This window comes from Ovis canadensis, chromosome 7 (genome assembly GCF_042477335.2).
Source record: "Ovis canadensis isolate MfBH-ARS-UI-01 breed Bighorn chromosome 7, ARS-UI_OviCan_v2, whole genome shotgun sequence".
NCBI lineage: Eukaryota > Metazoa > Chordata > Mammalia > Artiodactyla > Bovidae > Ovis > Ovis canadensis.
The window spans coordinates 56,112,542-56,130,279 of record NC_091251.1 but is presented as its reverse complement, the minus strand read 5'-3'; the positions used below and the strand labels follow the sequence as shown (position 1 = coordinate 56,130,279).

General features: G+C 37.9%; 1 protein-coding gene across 3 annotated transcripts in view; it reads left to right on the top strand.

Moving 5' to 3' along the window:
- TRIP4 (thyroid hormone receptor interactor 4) overlaps nucleotides 1–17,738 on the top strand; it is a 50,694-nt gene that overhangs the window by 6,780 nt on the left and 26,176 nt on the right. For all 3 annotated transcript variants that reach the window (XM_069596204.1, XM_069596203.1, XM_069596205.1), the window contains exons 3-9: nucleotides 132–256; nucleotides 1,322–1,534; nucleotides 3,125–3,203; nucleotides 6,446–6,575; nucleotides 8,332–8,547; nucleotides 11,919–12,045; nucleotides 16,263–16,450. In XM_069596204.1, the coding sequence (XP_069452305.1) occupies nucleotides 132–256; nucleotides 1,322–1,534; nucleotides 3,125–3,203; nucleotides 6,446–6,575; nucleotides 8,332–8,547; nucleotides 11,919–12,045; nucleotides 16,263–16,450 (1,078 nt within the window). The remainder of the gene's footprint in view (nucleotides 1–131; nucleotides 257–1,321; nucleotides 1,535–3,124; nucleotides 3,204–6,445; nucleotides 6,576–8,331; nucleotides 8,548–11,918; nucleotides 12,046–16,262; nucleotides 16,451–17,738) is intronic.

The window sequence follows — 17,738 nt, the reverse complement described above, 5'->3', positions numbered from 1 at the left end:
TAAGCATTGCCTTCCCTTTATTAGCTATTAACTTATCAATGAATCTATTGGTACTATTCCCAATCTATCTGTGTGTGTCTGTGTGTGTGTGTGTGTGTATGTTTTTTTCTTCTTCTTTAAATAAATCTTAGATGGCCAGAGATCAGGAGACCAGCTGAAGAGGAGTAGGCGGAAAGGGAGAAACAAACAGGAAGCTCCTGCATTTACTGAACCTGATACAACCACAGAGGTCAAAACACCTTTCGATTTGGCCAAGGTGAGCGCTCAGAAAATGAGGCTTTTTCTGGCTCTATGGAAAAGATGAAACACCTGATACATTTCGGAGAGCAAGGGGTATACATTGGTCTAGAATGGCAACTTGGCAACAAGTGCATGAATTTTAAAGAGTGATAATGATGGCATATTCCTTTCTATATGGTAGTTTGGTTGCCTTTTTTTTTTTTTTGCAGCTTGATTAAATTAATATCTTTTAGAGATTATAAATAGCTATGATAGTAAATATTTAAGGAACTGCACCAGGGCTTCAATTTCAACATTTTTTGTGGGTTTGTATTGAAAGAATTTGAACTCTAGCTGTTTTAAGATGTTCCTATTTTAGAACATTCACTTCTACCACCACTGTCATCGTTATGTAGCATTTAGAGCTCTTTCATATTCTCTCTTGGCTCCCGAAGTAGCCCCATGAAGTAAGCAGAAGTATTTATATTCAGGGTAGTTAGTTACACCAAGATGAAAGAGCAGTGATCAAAAATTCACAGTGACCATGCAACCACATGTGGAGAAGGGTTTCCAAAATAATGTGAACTTAAAAAACTGCCTTAAGCCTTTTGTTAATTGGAATAAAATGAGCAAAGACTGTCATAAGCAAAAGAAAAAATATGAATGACCAATAAACATTAAAAATGTTTATCCTTACCAGCAGTTAAGTGACCAGTTTGTCCCCTTAGTTGCCCGGACTCTCCTGGTTTTAACCCTGAAAAGTCCTGTATTCTGAGATTTCCCGAGTCCTGGGCAAACAAGGATGGTTGATTATGCTACTAGTAATCAAATAAATACATGTTAAATCCCCTGAGATACTACCTATCAATTTGTCAAAGTTTTTGTTTTTGTTTTTTTTTGACCGCACCACTCAGGTGTGAGATCTTAGTTCCCCAACCAGGAATTGAACCCATGCCCCTGTGCAGGAGCTCGGAGTCTTCACTACTAGACCACCAGGGAAGTCCCTATAGTTATTATTGAATAGAACTGAGGTTTTTCTCTCCTGACCGCTTTCATTGTCATTAATTATTTGATGGTCTTTCTGATATCTTTGTACCGTTAGGCACAAGACAACAGCAGCTCCTTGAAGAAGAAGACGAAGTTTGTCAGTTTATATACAAAAGAGGGACAGGACAAGCTTGCAGTCCTGATTCCAGGTCGCCACTCTTGTGACTGCCTGGGCCAGAAGCACAAACTGATCAACAACTGTCTGATCTGTGGGAGGATTGTCTGTGAACAAGAGGGTTCTGGCCCCTGCTTGTTTTGTGGTTCTCTGGTAAATCATTTCTCTCCTGTTTTACTGCGCTTTGGTTTTGGTTTTTTACTATGCTTTTGACTTTATTACACCCCTGGTAAGTTCTCTTTTTCTTAGTAAATTTCTTCCCTAAGGTGTCCAGTAAATTAAAAAAAAATTTTTTTAATTGAAGTTCAGTTAATTTACAGTGCTGTCCTACCAGTAAATTATTATAGCATGAACTTCGGTCAAAAACCCAAGGCGATACCCTAGAATGAGGCCTATTTGTGAGAAGGACTTTGATCACATATATTGTGAGGAATCCAAGTCTTGTGTCAGATGAAATTCAATTCAAGAAAACTTTAGGGCCTGAAATGTCAAAAATTTTCATCAGATCTCAGATGTGGCTCATATTTCTAGGGATGCAGAGTCACTGTGACATAATCCTCGGGTTTTTACAGCTTGTTTTTCCAGAACGCCTTCTTTTTATAATGCTTCATTATCCGAGTGAGTGATCTCAAAAGTGTAGCTGTAGTTACAAACACCCGAGTGAGTTGTTTAGAAGGCTTGTTCTGCCAGGTGAGCTGACTGGCAGAAACAGTGGCATTTGCTGTTGGTGAAAGCATGTTTTGTCTTGCTTTGTTTTACCTTCTCTTGTGGGGCCTTTAATTTTTCAATATACTCAGATAATAAGTTGATTGACAGTGGATGACCTGAAAAATGTAGTATCTAATACAAAAATGTTCAGAAAACAGCAGCAAATATCCTCCCACGTGGGGCTTTTCTCTAGAGAAATACCGACAGCTGCTGGCCGGAACTCCATGTGCCACTCAGGCAACTGCTAGCAAGTACGGTGCTTTCTGTTAGGTCCCTTGGATCCTTCTGTTCAAGAAACAAAGTAATGCAAGGCAGATTGGCCTTGAAGTCTTGCAGTTTTATTAATTAAGCTTAGTATGAAATTGTTTTTAAGTAAACTCCTTTTTTGAAGTAAAATACTTTTCTTATACTTGTAGTGATTTTATAATAGAATTTTTTCTTTGCTTAATATGTTTATTACTTTACAAGTAGGTAATGTTTGAAGGCAAAGAAACAAAATACATGTAAAAGCTAGACTAGTTTTCACTGTTGGCACTGTATTTTGCCTCTTTTTGACTCTTTTTAATAAGACGCTTGCGGGACTTCCCTGGTGGTCCAGTGGTTAAGACTCTGTGATTCCATTGCCACGTGGTGCAACCAAAAATAAATAAATAAGAAACTTGCTTATAATTTCACTCGTAAGACTTGAATTTTATGATTAGAAATGGAAAACTTTTTAACAAATATATTTTTCTGTATTCTTGGTGGCAAATTTTTGTCTTTTGAAAGTAGGTTAGCCTTTTTTTTTAAACTAGTCATTTAGGCACACTTGCAGTGAGATCAGTTTTTTGTATGCTTCATAAAAGAAGGAAGAAGTGGAAAGAGACTAGGGCGAAACTCATTTGTATATATATTTTTTGGTATATTTGTCTTGATTAAAAAACAGTCTTATTATTTTATTGCTGTATCTAATGTGTAATTTGAAGTTACTTTTTAAGTATATCAAGCAAACAATATCTTTTAACTATTGGATCATGTATTTTGTCACTTTATTAGGTATGTACTCATGAAGAACGAGATATTTTACAGCGTGACTCAAACAAGAGCCAGAAACTACTGAAGAAGCTCATGTCAGGTAGGCCGCAATCTTTTAATTGGATCACTGTGGTGATGGATCTGTGATTATTGTGTCTGTGATTGTTTTTCTTACTTGTATCCTGGTATGTAAGATGCAGTTTATTTACTCATTTATTCTCTAAGCATTTTTTTAAAAATATCCTTATTAAAACCACCTAACATTGGGCAAAAAAAAAATATAGTAATAATAATACTATTGGATTATAACCTAAAGAATATAATAAGAATTAACTGAATAAATGAATAAATGGGGGAGAAGGGACTGCTCTTATAGAATTCCAATTAATAAAATGAAGGAATTATGGGAACAGAAAATCATCATTTCTACACCACAGTAGTAATAATTGCTACAAGCAGGATCCACTAATGGATGCTGAAATTATTGGATGAAAATTTAAAAGTTGGAGATGTGCATGATTGTGAAAGAAAAGGAAAGACTGAAAAACTGTCGCAATTTGAAAGGAGACTAAGGAGAAAGGACAGCTAATTGCAGTGTAGGATCTTGAATTGGATCCCTAAACAAAAAAATAGTATCAGTGGAAAAGATGTTGAAATCCAAGTCTGTAATTCAGTTAATGATATTGTACCAAAGTTAATTTCTTACTTTTGATAATTGTACTATGGTTATGTAAGATAAGGTACTAACATTAAAGGAAGGTGAGTCAAAGTTACACAGGAATTCTCCGTTTTTTGCAACTCTTCACAGTTTTTTATAATTGAACAAAGCATAACAAAAATAGTTAAAGGGAAAACAATCTACTCAGCCCTTTCCATTTGTGCAGATATTTCGTTCCAGCTTTATTTCATAGCTGTTTTTTAAATATAGGTAGATTGGTTGGTATTATGAGGTAGTAATCATAGTGTATACAGAATTTTATGTTTTCTCTTTTTAACTAATATTTTGTAATTGTTTATGTTGCCATTCATATTTGTAACTTTTGGTGCCTAAAAATAGTCACTAAATTTATTTATTATAATTTGATTATTTATTTTCCCATTACTGGATATTTTTACTCTTTCCAAATTATAAATGATAACACAAATGGTCCACTATGTTAATACTGTATCTTTTGATTTATTTCCTTGGGATAAATTCCCAGGAATGGGATTACTGAGTCAAAGAATATGATCATTTTTGACACTTAAGACATATTTGCCATATTCTTTTATCAAAATACTATGCTGCTGCTGCTGCTGCTAAGTCGCTTCAGTCATGTCCGACTCTGTGCGACCCCATAGATGGCAGCCCACCAGGCTCTGCCCTCCCTGGGATTCTCCAGGCAAGAACACTGGAGTGGGCTGCTATTTCCTTCTCCAGTGCATGAAAGTGAAAAGTGAAAGTGAAGTCGCTCAGTTGGGTGCGACTCTTTGCCACCCCATAGACAGTAGCTTACCAGGCTGTTCCGTCCATGGGATTTTCCAGGCAAGCATACTGGAGTGGGGTGCCACTGCCTTCTCCAATACTGTGCTGCTGCTGCTGCTGCTAAGTTGCTTCAGTCATGTCTGACTTTGTGAGAGCCCATAGATGGCAGCCCACCAGACTCCCCCATCCCTGCCAGGCAAGAACACTGGAGTGGGTTGCCATTTCCTTCAGTGCATGAAAGTGAAAAGTGAAAGTGAAGTCGCTCAGTCGAGTCTGACTCTTCATGACCCCATGGACTGCAGCCTACCAGGCTCCTCTGCCCATGGGATTTTCCAGGCAAGAGTACTGGAGTGGGCTGTCATTGCCTTCTCCCAGTACTGTGCTAGTCTACAACAATTAGTATTTTACCCCCAAACCTATCACTATTGGGTTTTGACATTTCATATTATTTTATTTTTATTGTCATCATTTTAAAAATTATTATTAATGAAGTAGAACATGTCTCCATACTTTTTCCATTAGCATTTTTCTAGGGTCATGGGGTCGCTAAGAGTCAGACATGACTGAGTGACTTCACTTTCACTTTTCACTCTGATGCATTGGAGAAGGAAATGGCAACCCACTGCAGTGTTCTTGCCTTGAGAATCCCAGGGACAGGGGAGCCTGGTGGGCTGCCGTCTGTGGGGTCGCACAGAATTGGACATGACTGAAGCAACTTACCAGCAGCAGTAGCAGGGTCATTATTACGAAACAGGTGGTTCTCAGTGCCTTTTCTCTTTGGCTGCTTTGAGTCCTCGTTGCAGCATGGGCTTTCTCTAGTTGTGGTGGGTGGGGGCTACTTTCTAGTTCTGTTGCTTGGGCTTCTAATTGTGGTGGCTTCTCTTGTTGCAAAGTGTGGGCTTCAATAGTTATGGCACATGGGCTTAATTGCCCCATGGCACGTAGGATTTTCCCAGACCAGGGATTAAACCCTTATCCCCTGTATTACAAGGTGGATCCCCAACCACTGGGCAATCAGGGAAGCCCCAGTTCTTCTCTTATATTCAGAACACAAGAATCAATCTCTCTCTCTCTTTTTTAATTTTAAAAGAAAGATTTGACAGGACTTTAAATAGGCCTAGAGTTTTAGGTAAAGAGAAAGGCTTCATTATAGCCTAGTTGCTTTCCTAACACATTTTAGATCTTGATTCTATCATAATTTATGGCTATCTTTTCTGATATATAGATTTATGGTATGTTGTCACTAGGAAGATCACACATGGACCGAGAAATGGATGTGGGCTTTAGAGTTAGACCTAAGGTTAAATCTTGTTTCCACCTTTTAATTTCTAACTTAACTGAACTTGGTGAATTTATTAATGTTTCTGAACTTCAGTTTCTTTGTCCATAAAATAAAAATAATAAAAACTGTCTTACAAGGCTATTGTGAGAATTAAGTAATATAATATGTAATTTTATAGTCATCATCATTGCTTTAACATCTGATAAGTTCTCATTATTGATTTCTGTTCCTTTCCTGAAATTTCTTCTCTTTTTTCCTTTTGTTATTTAGTTTTTAGCTTTGATATATAGAAGTAGTTTAAAGATGATATTCAGCCCTACTCAATGAAGTTTTTCATCAGTAAGGCATTTTTATGTTGTTTTATTAAACAGTCTGTTATCCTTAGTAATCCACATTCCCATAAGGAAAGAGGTGGATCCTTAACCTTGATTGAGAACTCACTGTGTTTCAAGTGCTGCTTGATGCCTGAGGAAGTAAAGCCTGGCCTGTGGTACCTGTTTGTTTTCCATTAAAATGAAGGCTATCATTTGCTGCACATGATACAGCTAGTTTGTATGATACACTGACACCGTTTGATTTCCTTATTGAATTTCAGGGACAGAGAATGCTGGGAAAGTGGACATCTCTACCAAAGACCTTCTTCCTCATCAAGAATTGCGATTTAAATCTGGTCTGGAGAAGGCTATCAAGCATAAAGACAAGCTGTTAGAGTTTGACAGAACTAGGTATGATGTGGTTAGAATTAAAAAGCCTAAGAAATAGAGTAGTCCATTATTTTGGCACTTTACCCACAGCAGAAGAACAACAAATGCTCTGTGTAAGAGGTCAGCCGCTTGTTTTTGAATCATGTTTGACTAAGGTAGGCTCGCACCGAGAGGACCTAGCCTGCAACATGTTTTGTTTCTTGTCAAATGCTAGTGTACCCCCTGGAAAGTCGATTTGGATGGAATTCCCCACTTGTGGCACTTGAAGCCATTCAATAATTCAGTCAACATAGGCTGGATACTCCATGAGAAGCTGTCTCTGGGAGAGTTAATGCCATCTCATGGGGACACATGACTTACTCTCCCTTTTTCCTTTGACACTAAATTTATTTTCTGATTTAATAATGTCCCTAAATTGAGTTTTATACTCCTGCACTTTTGTCATTTAGCCCTCTCACCTTTCTTTAGGAGATAGGTTTATAGATTTGTTAGTTCTAATTTTTTTTTCTTATTTTGGGCAAAATACCTGTTGAAACCCAATTAATGGTAAAAATGTTTGAGTAGAATGTGCATGCTCACTTCTCAAGTAGCCATGTGGGAATCCTTAGAAAGACCCTGAATCTGTTACTGTGGCCATTGAATATGTCTATTCCTGGCATTATAATCCTTTGGTTATATATACCTACTACTTTCAAATCATTTGCTAGGAATACATGAGATATACTTTGACAGCTATTCCCTAAGTAAGCCCATCACAAGATCTTTAAATATCACTTTTACCCTTACTCAGTGAAATTTATCATTAGAAATAGAGCACATTTTTTGATAAACAGAAACTGGAAAAGAGTCTCTCTCTATTGATGTTTCCCTTATGTCAGTGTGTTTCCAAGGGCACTAATTTCATTATGTAAGTTTGTGTATAGGACCACTCTCAGTCTATTTTAAAACTTTTATAATTCTAGCCGAGTCCTGGAAAATTGAAATCAGAATCTGATTTTCAGTATTTCCCTATGCCTATGTATATCACTAATTATTAATTATTCCTTTGAGACTGATTTTGTGATTTTGGAGTAGTCACTTCTTTGAGGCCCAGGTTTATTATCTATAGAAGGAGAGAGTTGGGTCATCAGGATTCCCTCTAGTTCTTAATTTCTTTGTTGGTATTATCTTAGAAATAAGCCTGACTGTCTTATCTTGGAACTTGGCCCTTGTATATTAAGTGAGGGACTGGGGATGAGGTTAGGGACGGGGTGGAGGAGGTGGCGGGAACTGACGTGTATTAGTAATGCATTAATAAGATATCCTAAGAATAAGCTCCAGGACTGAGAGTCCAGGATAGAAGTCCAGTTTCTAAGCGAAGTGGCAGCAACTGGGTCTAGCAGGAGTAGTCTAGGTCCAGATTGTAGAAAGACTAGGTTATTGAGTAAGCTGCCAAGACATGAATTCAGAGGCAGCAAAATGACCCATAAGCCCAGTTATAAGAAGGTGAGGGCTGGACTAGTAGGAAAATAGGAGGACAGTGGATATGGTGCTGTGTCCTTTTCTGCCCGAGGGTGAGATTCGTTCTAAGAGCTGAGCCTGCAGTGGGAGTAAGGTATATACAGAAGCTGGAAATCAGAGCTTGACCTGGTTTGGGAACATTCTGGAGCATCTACATTTGAAACAATAACTTCAGGACAGCATTTCAGAGTGAGCAACTTGTAACAGCTTCCCAATAGTCACATCCCTGTTTGTTAACAGGTGAGCTAATTGCCATGTGTTCTTTTTCTTTCCTTAGCATTCGAAGGACCCAAGTCATTGATGATGAGTCAGATTACTTTGCTAGTGATTCTAACCAGTGGTTGTCCAAAATTGAGCGGGAGGCCATACAGAAGCGAGAGGAGGAGCTGAGAGAATTTCGACATGCCTCTCGCCTCTCTAAGAAGATCACCATTGATTTTGCAGGCAGGAAAATTGTGGAAGATGAAGATCCTCTAGCTGAGTATCACAGCAAGTAAGTGGGCAAAACCAGAAAGGTTTGAGAGAATTGGGGAATTTTAACTGTAAAGGATTTGCCCTCCCCCCAGGCCCACCCTTTAATGGGTTTGTTGTTTTTGTTAATTTTTAAAGTAATACATTCATTTGGAGTAGAAACATGGACGAGTAGCTAAGAAAATTTTGAAAATGATCAGTGAGGGTAACTTGTCCTATTAGATAACTACTGTGGTTTTATAAAAAGTTGTTTTTAAAGCAATGAGGTACACTTTGGGCACAGGAATAGATAAATGAAATGTAATAGAATCCAGAAAAGACACCTGTATGTCTGCACTGTGTGTGTATGGGTGTATGTTTATAGTTACATAAAACTTTTCTGAACAGTAAGAAAAGGATTGAATAAACGAAGGGCTACCAGCTTTGAAAAAAAATCTACATTAGATCTCTTACCTCAAAAAAAAAAAAATCTCTACTTTAAAGTAAAGTATGCTGTGATAATAAGTTTGACTAAAGAGTTAAATGCAAGAGAATTCCCTAGTGGTCTAGTGGTTAGGACTCTAAGCTTTCACTGCTGGGAGTCCCAGTTTGATTCCTGGTCAGGGAACTAAGATCACATAAGCCCTACAGTGTCACCTCCTCCCACACCAAAAAAAAGTTGAATACAAAAGAAATAAAAAGGATCAGAAGGAAACAAAATAGTAGAAATTTATACTATAGTTAATGTCTTGGTATAATAAAGCTCTTTCTAAGCAAGATACAAAACCCAAAAGTCAAAAAGACTAAGATATTTTAAATAATGTAAATAAGTACAAGACTGAGAGAAAGCATTTTAAACAGTTTTAACAGTTCAGAAAAGCAATGCTCATACTATATAAAGACCTGCAAGTTAAAAAGGTACATCCGATGGAAAAATGGGCAAAGGCTAAGAACAGATAATTTACAGGTAAGGAAGTGAAAATAACCAATAAACATTTGAAAAGATGCTCAGCTTCTTATTTGGGAAATGCAGGCTTTGAAACATAATGTATCATTAAGTTGCTTAAAATTTATAACATTGCATAATCTGTGACCAATAATATGAATATGTTCTCTTACTGTGGAGGGGAATAGTAAAATGTCCAAGTCTCATCACCAAGCATGAACCCTGATGGAAACTATGGATTTTGGTGATAATGATGTGTCAGTGTAGGTTGATCAGTTGTGACAAATGTATTTCTCCAGTGAGGGATAGTTGATAATGGGAGAGGCTGTGTGTGTGGCAGGGGGGCGGCGGCGGGGGATCAGGAGATAAATGGGAAGTCTCTGAATCTTCCGTTCAGCTTTGTTTTGATCCTAAAGCTGCTCTAAAAAATAAAGTTTATTAAATAAAACTTGCATCACAGTCAGTTTCAGGTTATCAATATGAAGTCACTGAATATAGAGTTGAGAAAAGATGAATGTTAACTCTAGCATAGCACTGAAAAGAAAATGTGTGGATATCTCATTCCACACGTTTGGAAATGGCATACATATCTCTGTCTCTCCTCTCTCTGTTACACACACGTGCATGCATACATGCACAAAACTGGAGACAGGCGAACACAGTGATGCTCTACTCGACCCAGTCCTTGACCTTTCTCTTTGACTTGTGGCAGATCCATCACAGATTTGTCCTAAACAGAGTTATTCTCTCCTTAAGGCAAATTCTACCACTAACTTCCATAAATTTGTTTTCAACTATTGCATGTATGATACACAAATACAAGGAAAAAATTATTTCTGGGTGATGGGTATAGGAATTTTTCATTTTATATTAATTTGTGTTTTCCATAATATGCATGGACCATTTTTATAACAAAAATCATTTTTATGTTCAATAAAAAGCAGTACAGCCTTTTAGAAGTAAAATTGGACACTATCTCAAAATTCAAATTGTGCATAGCTTTTGACTTTTTGACACTAGTTACTAAGATGCTAGTTTCTTCGTCTGTTTCTTAACAACAAAAAAAAAGTTGCCATTCTGATACATAAAAAATGGTAGTTCATCGTAATTTTCATTCACTTTTTTCCCCCTTTGGTTGTATGGTAGTAAGTGTGAGCATTCTAAAATGTATTGAGTAGCTATTTGTATTTTTTTCTTCAATAGATTCTGGAGTTCTAGATGTCCTTAACCAGTGGACTGTGTCTTAAATCTGTTTCCCTCCTTTAAATTTCACTATCCCTGTCCTATTTTAGACTCACTTCTTACGTCAAATTCTTACACTTTTTGTTTTGTTTTGTTTTGTCTTAGCTTCATATCTTTGTTTCTGCTTTTCTCTTGCTTTGGAAATCCTTCCTCCCAACTTTGCCTTTCAAACATCTGCTTCCCCTTTGAACCTGCTTGGTACAACACATGGGATGATAAGTAGTAACTACCAGATGGATTGTATCTGTCTCATAGTAATAATTACATCCTCTTAAGTTTTGTTTATCATTATTTTAGGTGCTTAAACCTGCCACGTAGAGTCAAAGCTTCCTGAAGGCAGGAAAACCCTGATCTCTTCCCCCTTTTAACGTGCCTTGTGTGTAAGAAGTTCCTAACAAATACCTCTTTAATTGTATTCAAGGTCAGGTTCAGCCTTCCCTGCTAGTAGAACCTTTTCATTATGTTGTCCTGTAGAATTACCATCATCCACAAACGTTTGTCAAGCGGGGACACGGTAGTACAGCAGCAAGTAATGAAGAGCTGTAGAGCAGAGTAAGATACGGTTCTTGCAGGACCTGTGATCACTTACTAACCTGTAGGACTAGTTCCATAATCTTTAACTGAAATCATCACATTCTTTTATAGGTTGAGAGCCGAATATTCATAGCAAACACCATAGACACAGGATAACATGGGGTATATTTGGTGACTGTTTAAATAGTAAGTGCTGCAGGACTTCAGAGAAAGGAATAAGTACTTTTGTGCTGGGTGGGTGGCGGGATTCCTTAGAAATTCTGGGCCATGAAGCAAGGATAGAATTCAGATCAGCATAGAGGAATGGGAAGGGACTGTTGAGCAGGCAGAAGAATAATTGAACGTGTTGAGAAATAGTCTGCCCTAGAATACTCTTCTGTGGGTCAGACTGTTTCCAGGCAAGTTTTCTAATCTTGGCATTTTTAATAATGTTGTTAAAAAACAAGTGATTATAATGTGTGCTACCTATTTTCTTAGTGTTCTGAAACTTTTACTAACTCTTCTTCCTTAGGGTTCTTGGAGTGCAGAGAAGAGAAGGGGAAATTAGTAGGGGGAGTAGGGAAGGTCATCCATGGATCCCTCTTTGAATTTGAAATTCTGTTACTAATGAAAAGTCGTATGTGTGTGCCAACTAAGCATATTCTGAGCATAGGACATTGCCAATTATTGTGTCCTTTGGTTTGTTATCACAGACTAGATGAGGCAATACATGCCATTGCCAATGGAACCTTGAACCAACCACTGACCAAACTGGATAGATCTTCTGAAGAGCCTTTGGGACTTCTGGTGAATCCCAACCTGTACCAGCCCCCTCCCCAGGTTAGTGGACTTTTGCTCTAACTGATGGTGAGAAAAGTTTGGGCCCAGATATTTCTTCTTTCAAGTGTGCCTGTTTCATAGTCTGTAGGCACCAATCTGCTCTCTTAATACTCCTACCCACCTTATTCTCTGACCCAGTTTGTCCAGTTTTTTTTTTTTTTTTGGCAGCACTTGTGACAAGTTTCCATATGAGTATTACCAAAGAGAAGGTTTTGTTAAGTATGCTAGAGGTTTAAGGGCTTCTCAGGTGGCACTAGTGGTGAAGGACCTGCCTGTGGTCTCAGTGCAGAAGACTGTAAGAGACACGTGGGTTGGAAAGATTCCCTGGAAGAGGGCATGGCAACCCACTCCAGTATTCTTGCCTGGAAAATCCCATGGACAGAGAAGCCTGACGGGCTACAGACCATGGGGTTGCAAAGAGTCGGACACAACTAAAGCAACTTAGCACGCACACACGCATAGAGATTTAAACAGTGCTGCCATGGTCCTTTTGTTAATGCTCTTTGCTTGTCTTTTATAGAATGTGGGTAGTCCCCTAGTGTTGTATTTTAAATTAATACATTAATTCACTTACTCATCGTTGTCATACATTTTGACATTAAGTACATTGAGCGTCTAATGTGTATAATCCCAGAAGTAAGTGATCAACCAGACACTGCTTCTGTCCTCAAAGAACTCATGGACTAGTAGTGGAAAAGATTACATAGGCAGTTCTAATATTGGTAAAGATATAAATAAGTACAGTGGAAACCCAGAGGAGGGAAAGACAGTTGAGAGGAGTACAAGAGGCTTTTATAGGGAAGCTGGCATTCATTGAAAGTAAGTATCCTAGTAAATGGTGTTTGGGGATGGTGGGAAAAAAACAGTCCAGTCAGAATTAACTGTAGGAGCAAGGCATAGGAAGTATACACACACACACACGGTTGAACAGTGTAGAGGAGGACTGGGAGTGGTGGCCCTCTGCACAGTCAAAAATTTGTGTTTAAGTTTTAGCTGACCCTCGGTAAAGTAGTTCCACATCCACAGTAGGTTCTACATCTACACCAACTACGGGTCATGTAGTTCTATAGTATTTATTATTAAAAAAAAAAAAACCTTACGTATAAGTGGACCTACATAGTTCAAACCTGTGTCATTCAAGCATCAACTATATAAGGAATAGTGAATTTAGACTACAAATGTAGTACTCATAAAAGGAATTTTCATAGAAATAGAGTGGGGTTAAATAGGTAGAGTCGGATCAATAAAGAGTTAAATGTTCAGCTAGAAAGTTTGCACATTTTTATTTCGTAAATGTGAATCATAGAATGATCTTAAGCAGAGAGACGCAATCAGAGCAGTGCTTTAGACAGTTTAACTGGAAATCCTCATGCAGCGCTGTACTTATCCAGGTTCTTTGCTGAATGCCCGCATGCATGCCTAGTTGTGTCCGACTTTTTGCAACCCCATGGACTGCAGCATGCCAGGCTCCTCTGTCCTTGGGATTTTCCAGGCAAAAAATACTGGAGCAGGTTGCCATTTCCTACTCCAGGGGAACTTCTCAACCTAGGGATCGAACCTGAGTCTCTTGCTGCTGCTGCATTGGCAGGTGGATTCTTTACCACTGTGCCACATGGGAAGCCCTCTTTGCTAAGTGCTGGAAAATTAAAAGGTAAAAAACCCTTGAGGTTTTTAAGCACTTGAAGTTTAATGGGAAGATGTGTTTGAATACAAAGAATTTCAGTTCCTTAAGATAATTGCTATAATAGACATGTCATTAGGAGAGAGATCATAAACTCACAGGAGTCACAAAATAAATGGTGTTTGAGAAGAGACTTAAGCGATGAATAAGCAGACAGATTTGGGGAGGGACTTCTAGGTAGATGGTATAACATGTACAAAGGCTCTCAGCAGCTTGAGAGCACTGTAGGTTGGGAGAACCACAAGTAATTAAGTATTCTTAGAGATTAAACTATACTATTAAGTGTATTAGTTTCCCAGGGCAGCTGTAACAAAAGACCACAACTGATTGGCTTAAGACAACAGAACTTTATTCTCTCACAGTTCTTAACACTGAAATCAAAGTGTTGGCAGGGCCCCACTTCCTCCAAAAGTTCTGTGAGAGAGTGCTTCGTTGCTTCTTTGAGGTTCCGGTGGCCCTAGGCATCCCTTAGTTTATAGCTGCATCACTCTACTCTCTGCCTCTGCCTCTATATGGACTTTTCCCTATGTCTTTGTCTCTAGGTATTCTATCCTTTTTTCCTCTCTCCTTTTGTAAGGGTATCAGTCACTGGATTTGGGGTTCACCCTAATCGACTCTATCTCAGCTTGATTACATCTGTTTGCAAATAAGGTCAATTTCACAAGTTCTGGGAGGGCATAAATTTGAGAGGGACGCTACTCCCTCCAGTATAGTAGGTAACATCATAACATAAAAGCCCTTATGTGTTAAGAGTTTGGTTTTATTCTAAAGTAGACAGGGAAGACAATGGGCTTCCCTGGTGGCTCAGATGATAAAGAATCCTCCTGCAATGCGGGAGACCTGGGTTCAATTGGGAAGATCCCCTGGAGGAGGGCAAGGCAACCCACTCCAGTATTCTTGCCTGGAGAATCCCCATGGGTCCAAGGACCCTGGCCGGCTACAATCCATGGGGTCACAAAGAGTTGAACACGACTGAGTGACTAAGCACACACAGACAGACAGGAAAGAGTCTTTGAAGAGTTTTAGCAGAAGACTGGCATGACTTGCATGCCTGTGTAGAGAGTGGATTGGAGGGAAAAGTAGGACAGAAGCAGGGAAATTGCTAGGACAGTGATTGAGCTAGCATAGTGTAAAGGCGATGAGGGCCCAGGTTAGTGTTACTCGGGCAGTAGAGAGTTATTGAGAGGTTAGAAATGGAGATGAGATGGGTTAGCAGACTCTCAAATAGTATTATTAAAAGACAATAAGATTACTTTAGAACAGTAGCTGGGGTAGAAAAACAGGTAATATGAATTAGAACTGTAATAGAGATAGAACCAGAGAATTTGGGCCTCAGGATTGTTCAAATACCAACAGTTTTTGGAATCATTTATTTCCCCTATAATGGATCAGTTGTGCTTCTGTGTTCCTACTTACGGACTTAAATCCCTGTGTCGTCATTACTCATATCTGCCTTATGTTTTGAACAGTTATTTAAGTGTCTGTCTTCTACTAGGATTTTAAGTTCCTTGAAAGCAAGAACCTTATCTTTTTTTGTATTTTATATGTCTTCCTACTTTATATATTTTCACATATGCTGCATTAAGTACTCAATAAATGAAATGTTTGTGGTTTGTTTTTTTTTAGTTATGACAATTAATTACAGTCATTTTTAGTCCAATTCCATCATTTTACAGTTGAGAAAACTGAAATCTTAGGGGTTAAATGATTGCCTAGAGCCTCTACCCTCCTAACATTTTTGTTTTCCCTATAAATTATTAAATGAAAGATTAATAAATTAACACAACTGAGAACCTCATCATGCCAACAGAGCCCCTTTTTTTGTAAATAAATTTCAGAGCACTCAGTCTGCTTGCTCAGGAAGAAGTGTTACCCTTTGTCATTCTCTGACTGAACTGCTGCCAAGACTCTAGCCTCCTATAATTATCCGTACCCTGTAATTTGGTATTCTTTTTATACGATGGGAGCCTTGTTTCAGTGTGCTCCATCCTCTCTTTTAGGGGACAAGTTGTTCATTGCAGTATAAGAGTATTAATAACTTCATACATCCAACAGTCAGAACCTCTGCCCCCTGGAAGCATCTGTTTGGCTTTATCATGGTAACAGTATGTGACCCAGTTCCTTAAGCATGTGAAGAACATGTGAACCAAAATGTTGAACCTTCATTTGGTTGATAGAACTGTATTTGGTAATTCTCTAGAATCCAGTATGGATCATTAATACATTTAAAGTGTTAATAATTTCAAATCATTTATTTGGTCTGATAGTTGTGCTCTTGCTGAAATTAGGAAGCTATATTTGGAGAATTCAGCATTATCCTTAAGATGGGACCATGTTATCATACCTGGGACTTCTACTGAATTTATACCTTCTCCACTTTTTTTGACTTTGTTTCAGACAAAGGTGGGGGTACATTTTTCTAAGAGAATGTTCCCAGCATGATTCCATATTAATAGAATTCATCTCATTTTGTAGGCCTATTCCAGATTTTTCCCTTGTCAGACAAAATTATGTGTTTGATTTCTTTCTTGCATAGTGGATAGACCAGACGGGTGCGGCCTCACAGAAGAAGGCTTTCCATCCAGCAGGATCAGGACTAGAGTTCAGCTCATGTCGGCATCAGTTTCGAATCCAGGACCAAGAATTTCAGGAGGGCTTTGATGGCGGCTGGTGCCTCTCTATGCATCAGCCTTGGGCTTCTCTGCTTGTCCGAGGGATTAAAAGGTAAGGACAGAAGTGAATTTTGACAGTGAAAGATTTTACGTAAATTTGATTTAGCTTTATGGATTGGGATTCTTCTTCCCAGCCTAGCAATGATTTATGATACCCTTCAGCACATAGAACTTTAAGCAGTGTATTCATGCATGTTATGGACTTTTTTTTTTTACTGAATAGCTTAAAAAAACTGAGTTTAGAAAGACCACAGATCCTAGTCATAACAAAGAACAGAATGTAAGTTTTTTCTTCTTTGGAATGAAGTTTATTGAGAAAACTTCCCTTGCGTTTGCCTTTGTAATATAGCACTCAGCAACCTTAATGGTTTGATCCTATTGGAAATTCAGAGTTCTTATGCCTATTTACTAATTCTTTAAAGTCACTAGCCTAATTATGACTTTGTTTTTCTATCTGTACATCTATTTTTTAATGTGAATAACCATATTGAGAAGCTGTTTTACCACAAATTCCTTTTCTACAAAAAGTGGGGAGGAGTAGTGAGGATAGGTAGAGGTCGTATAAAGTCGTACATGTTGAGTAATGGTGATAGCTTACTCTTCCATGGTTTCATATATTTCCTCTGAGTTCAACTGTTCCCTTTACTTTTGTAAATGTAAACAGAAAATTGATAAATACAGAAAATGAGCTAGAAAAAGAAAGCTCATCTACAATTCTACTGCCTAGAAACAGCTATTGTTATAATTTTGGAGTGTTTGTTTAAATTCTTTATCCTTCACAAATTGTTATATAGTGAGGTCATAATATGTATATATATGTTTATGGTTTTCTTCATTCACTTACTATTATATGTTCATTCTCCCTTGTTGTCCCAGTTTTATTGAGATATAATGGACATAAAACATCATCAGGGTGTACAACATAATGATTACATATATATGTATATTTTGCAAAATGATCACCATGATATATTTGTCTTAAATCCATCACCTTGCATAGTTACAAATTTTTTTGTTTCTTGTGATGAGAACTTTTAAGACCTACTCTCTTAGCAACTTTCAAATATGCAGTATAATATTATTAACTATAATCACTGTGCTGTACATTATATCCCTAGGATTTATCTTATAATTAAAAGTTTGTACATTGTGACTGCCTTCGCTCAGTTTATCACTGTATTTATGAGTTTGCTTTTTTTAGAGTCTACATGTAATGTAAGATCATAAAATATTTATCTTTCTACCATAATTCTTCAAGGTTGGTCCAGATGGTGGCAAGTGTAAGACTTCATTTTCTTTTATGGCTGAATAATCTTCATCCATCCATTGATGGACATTTA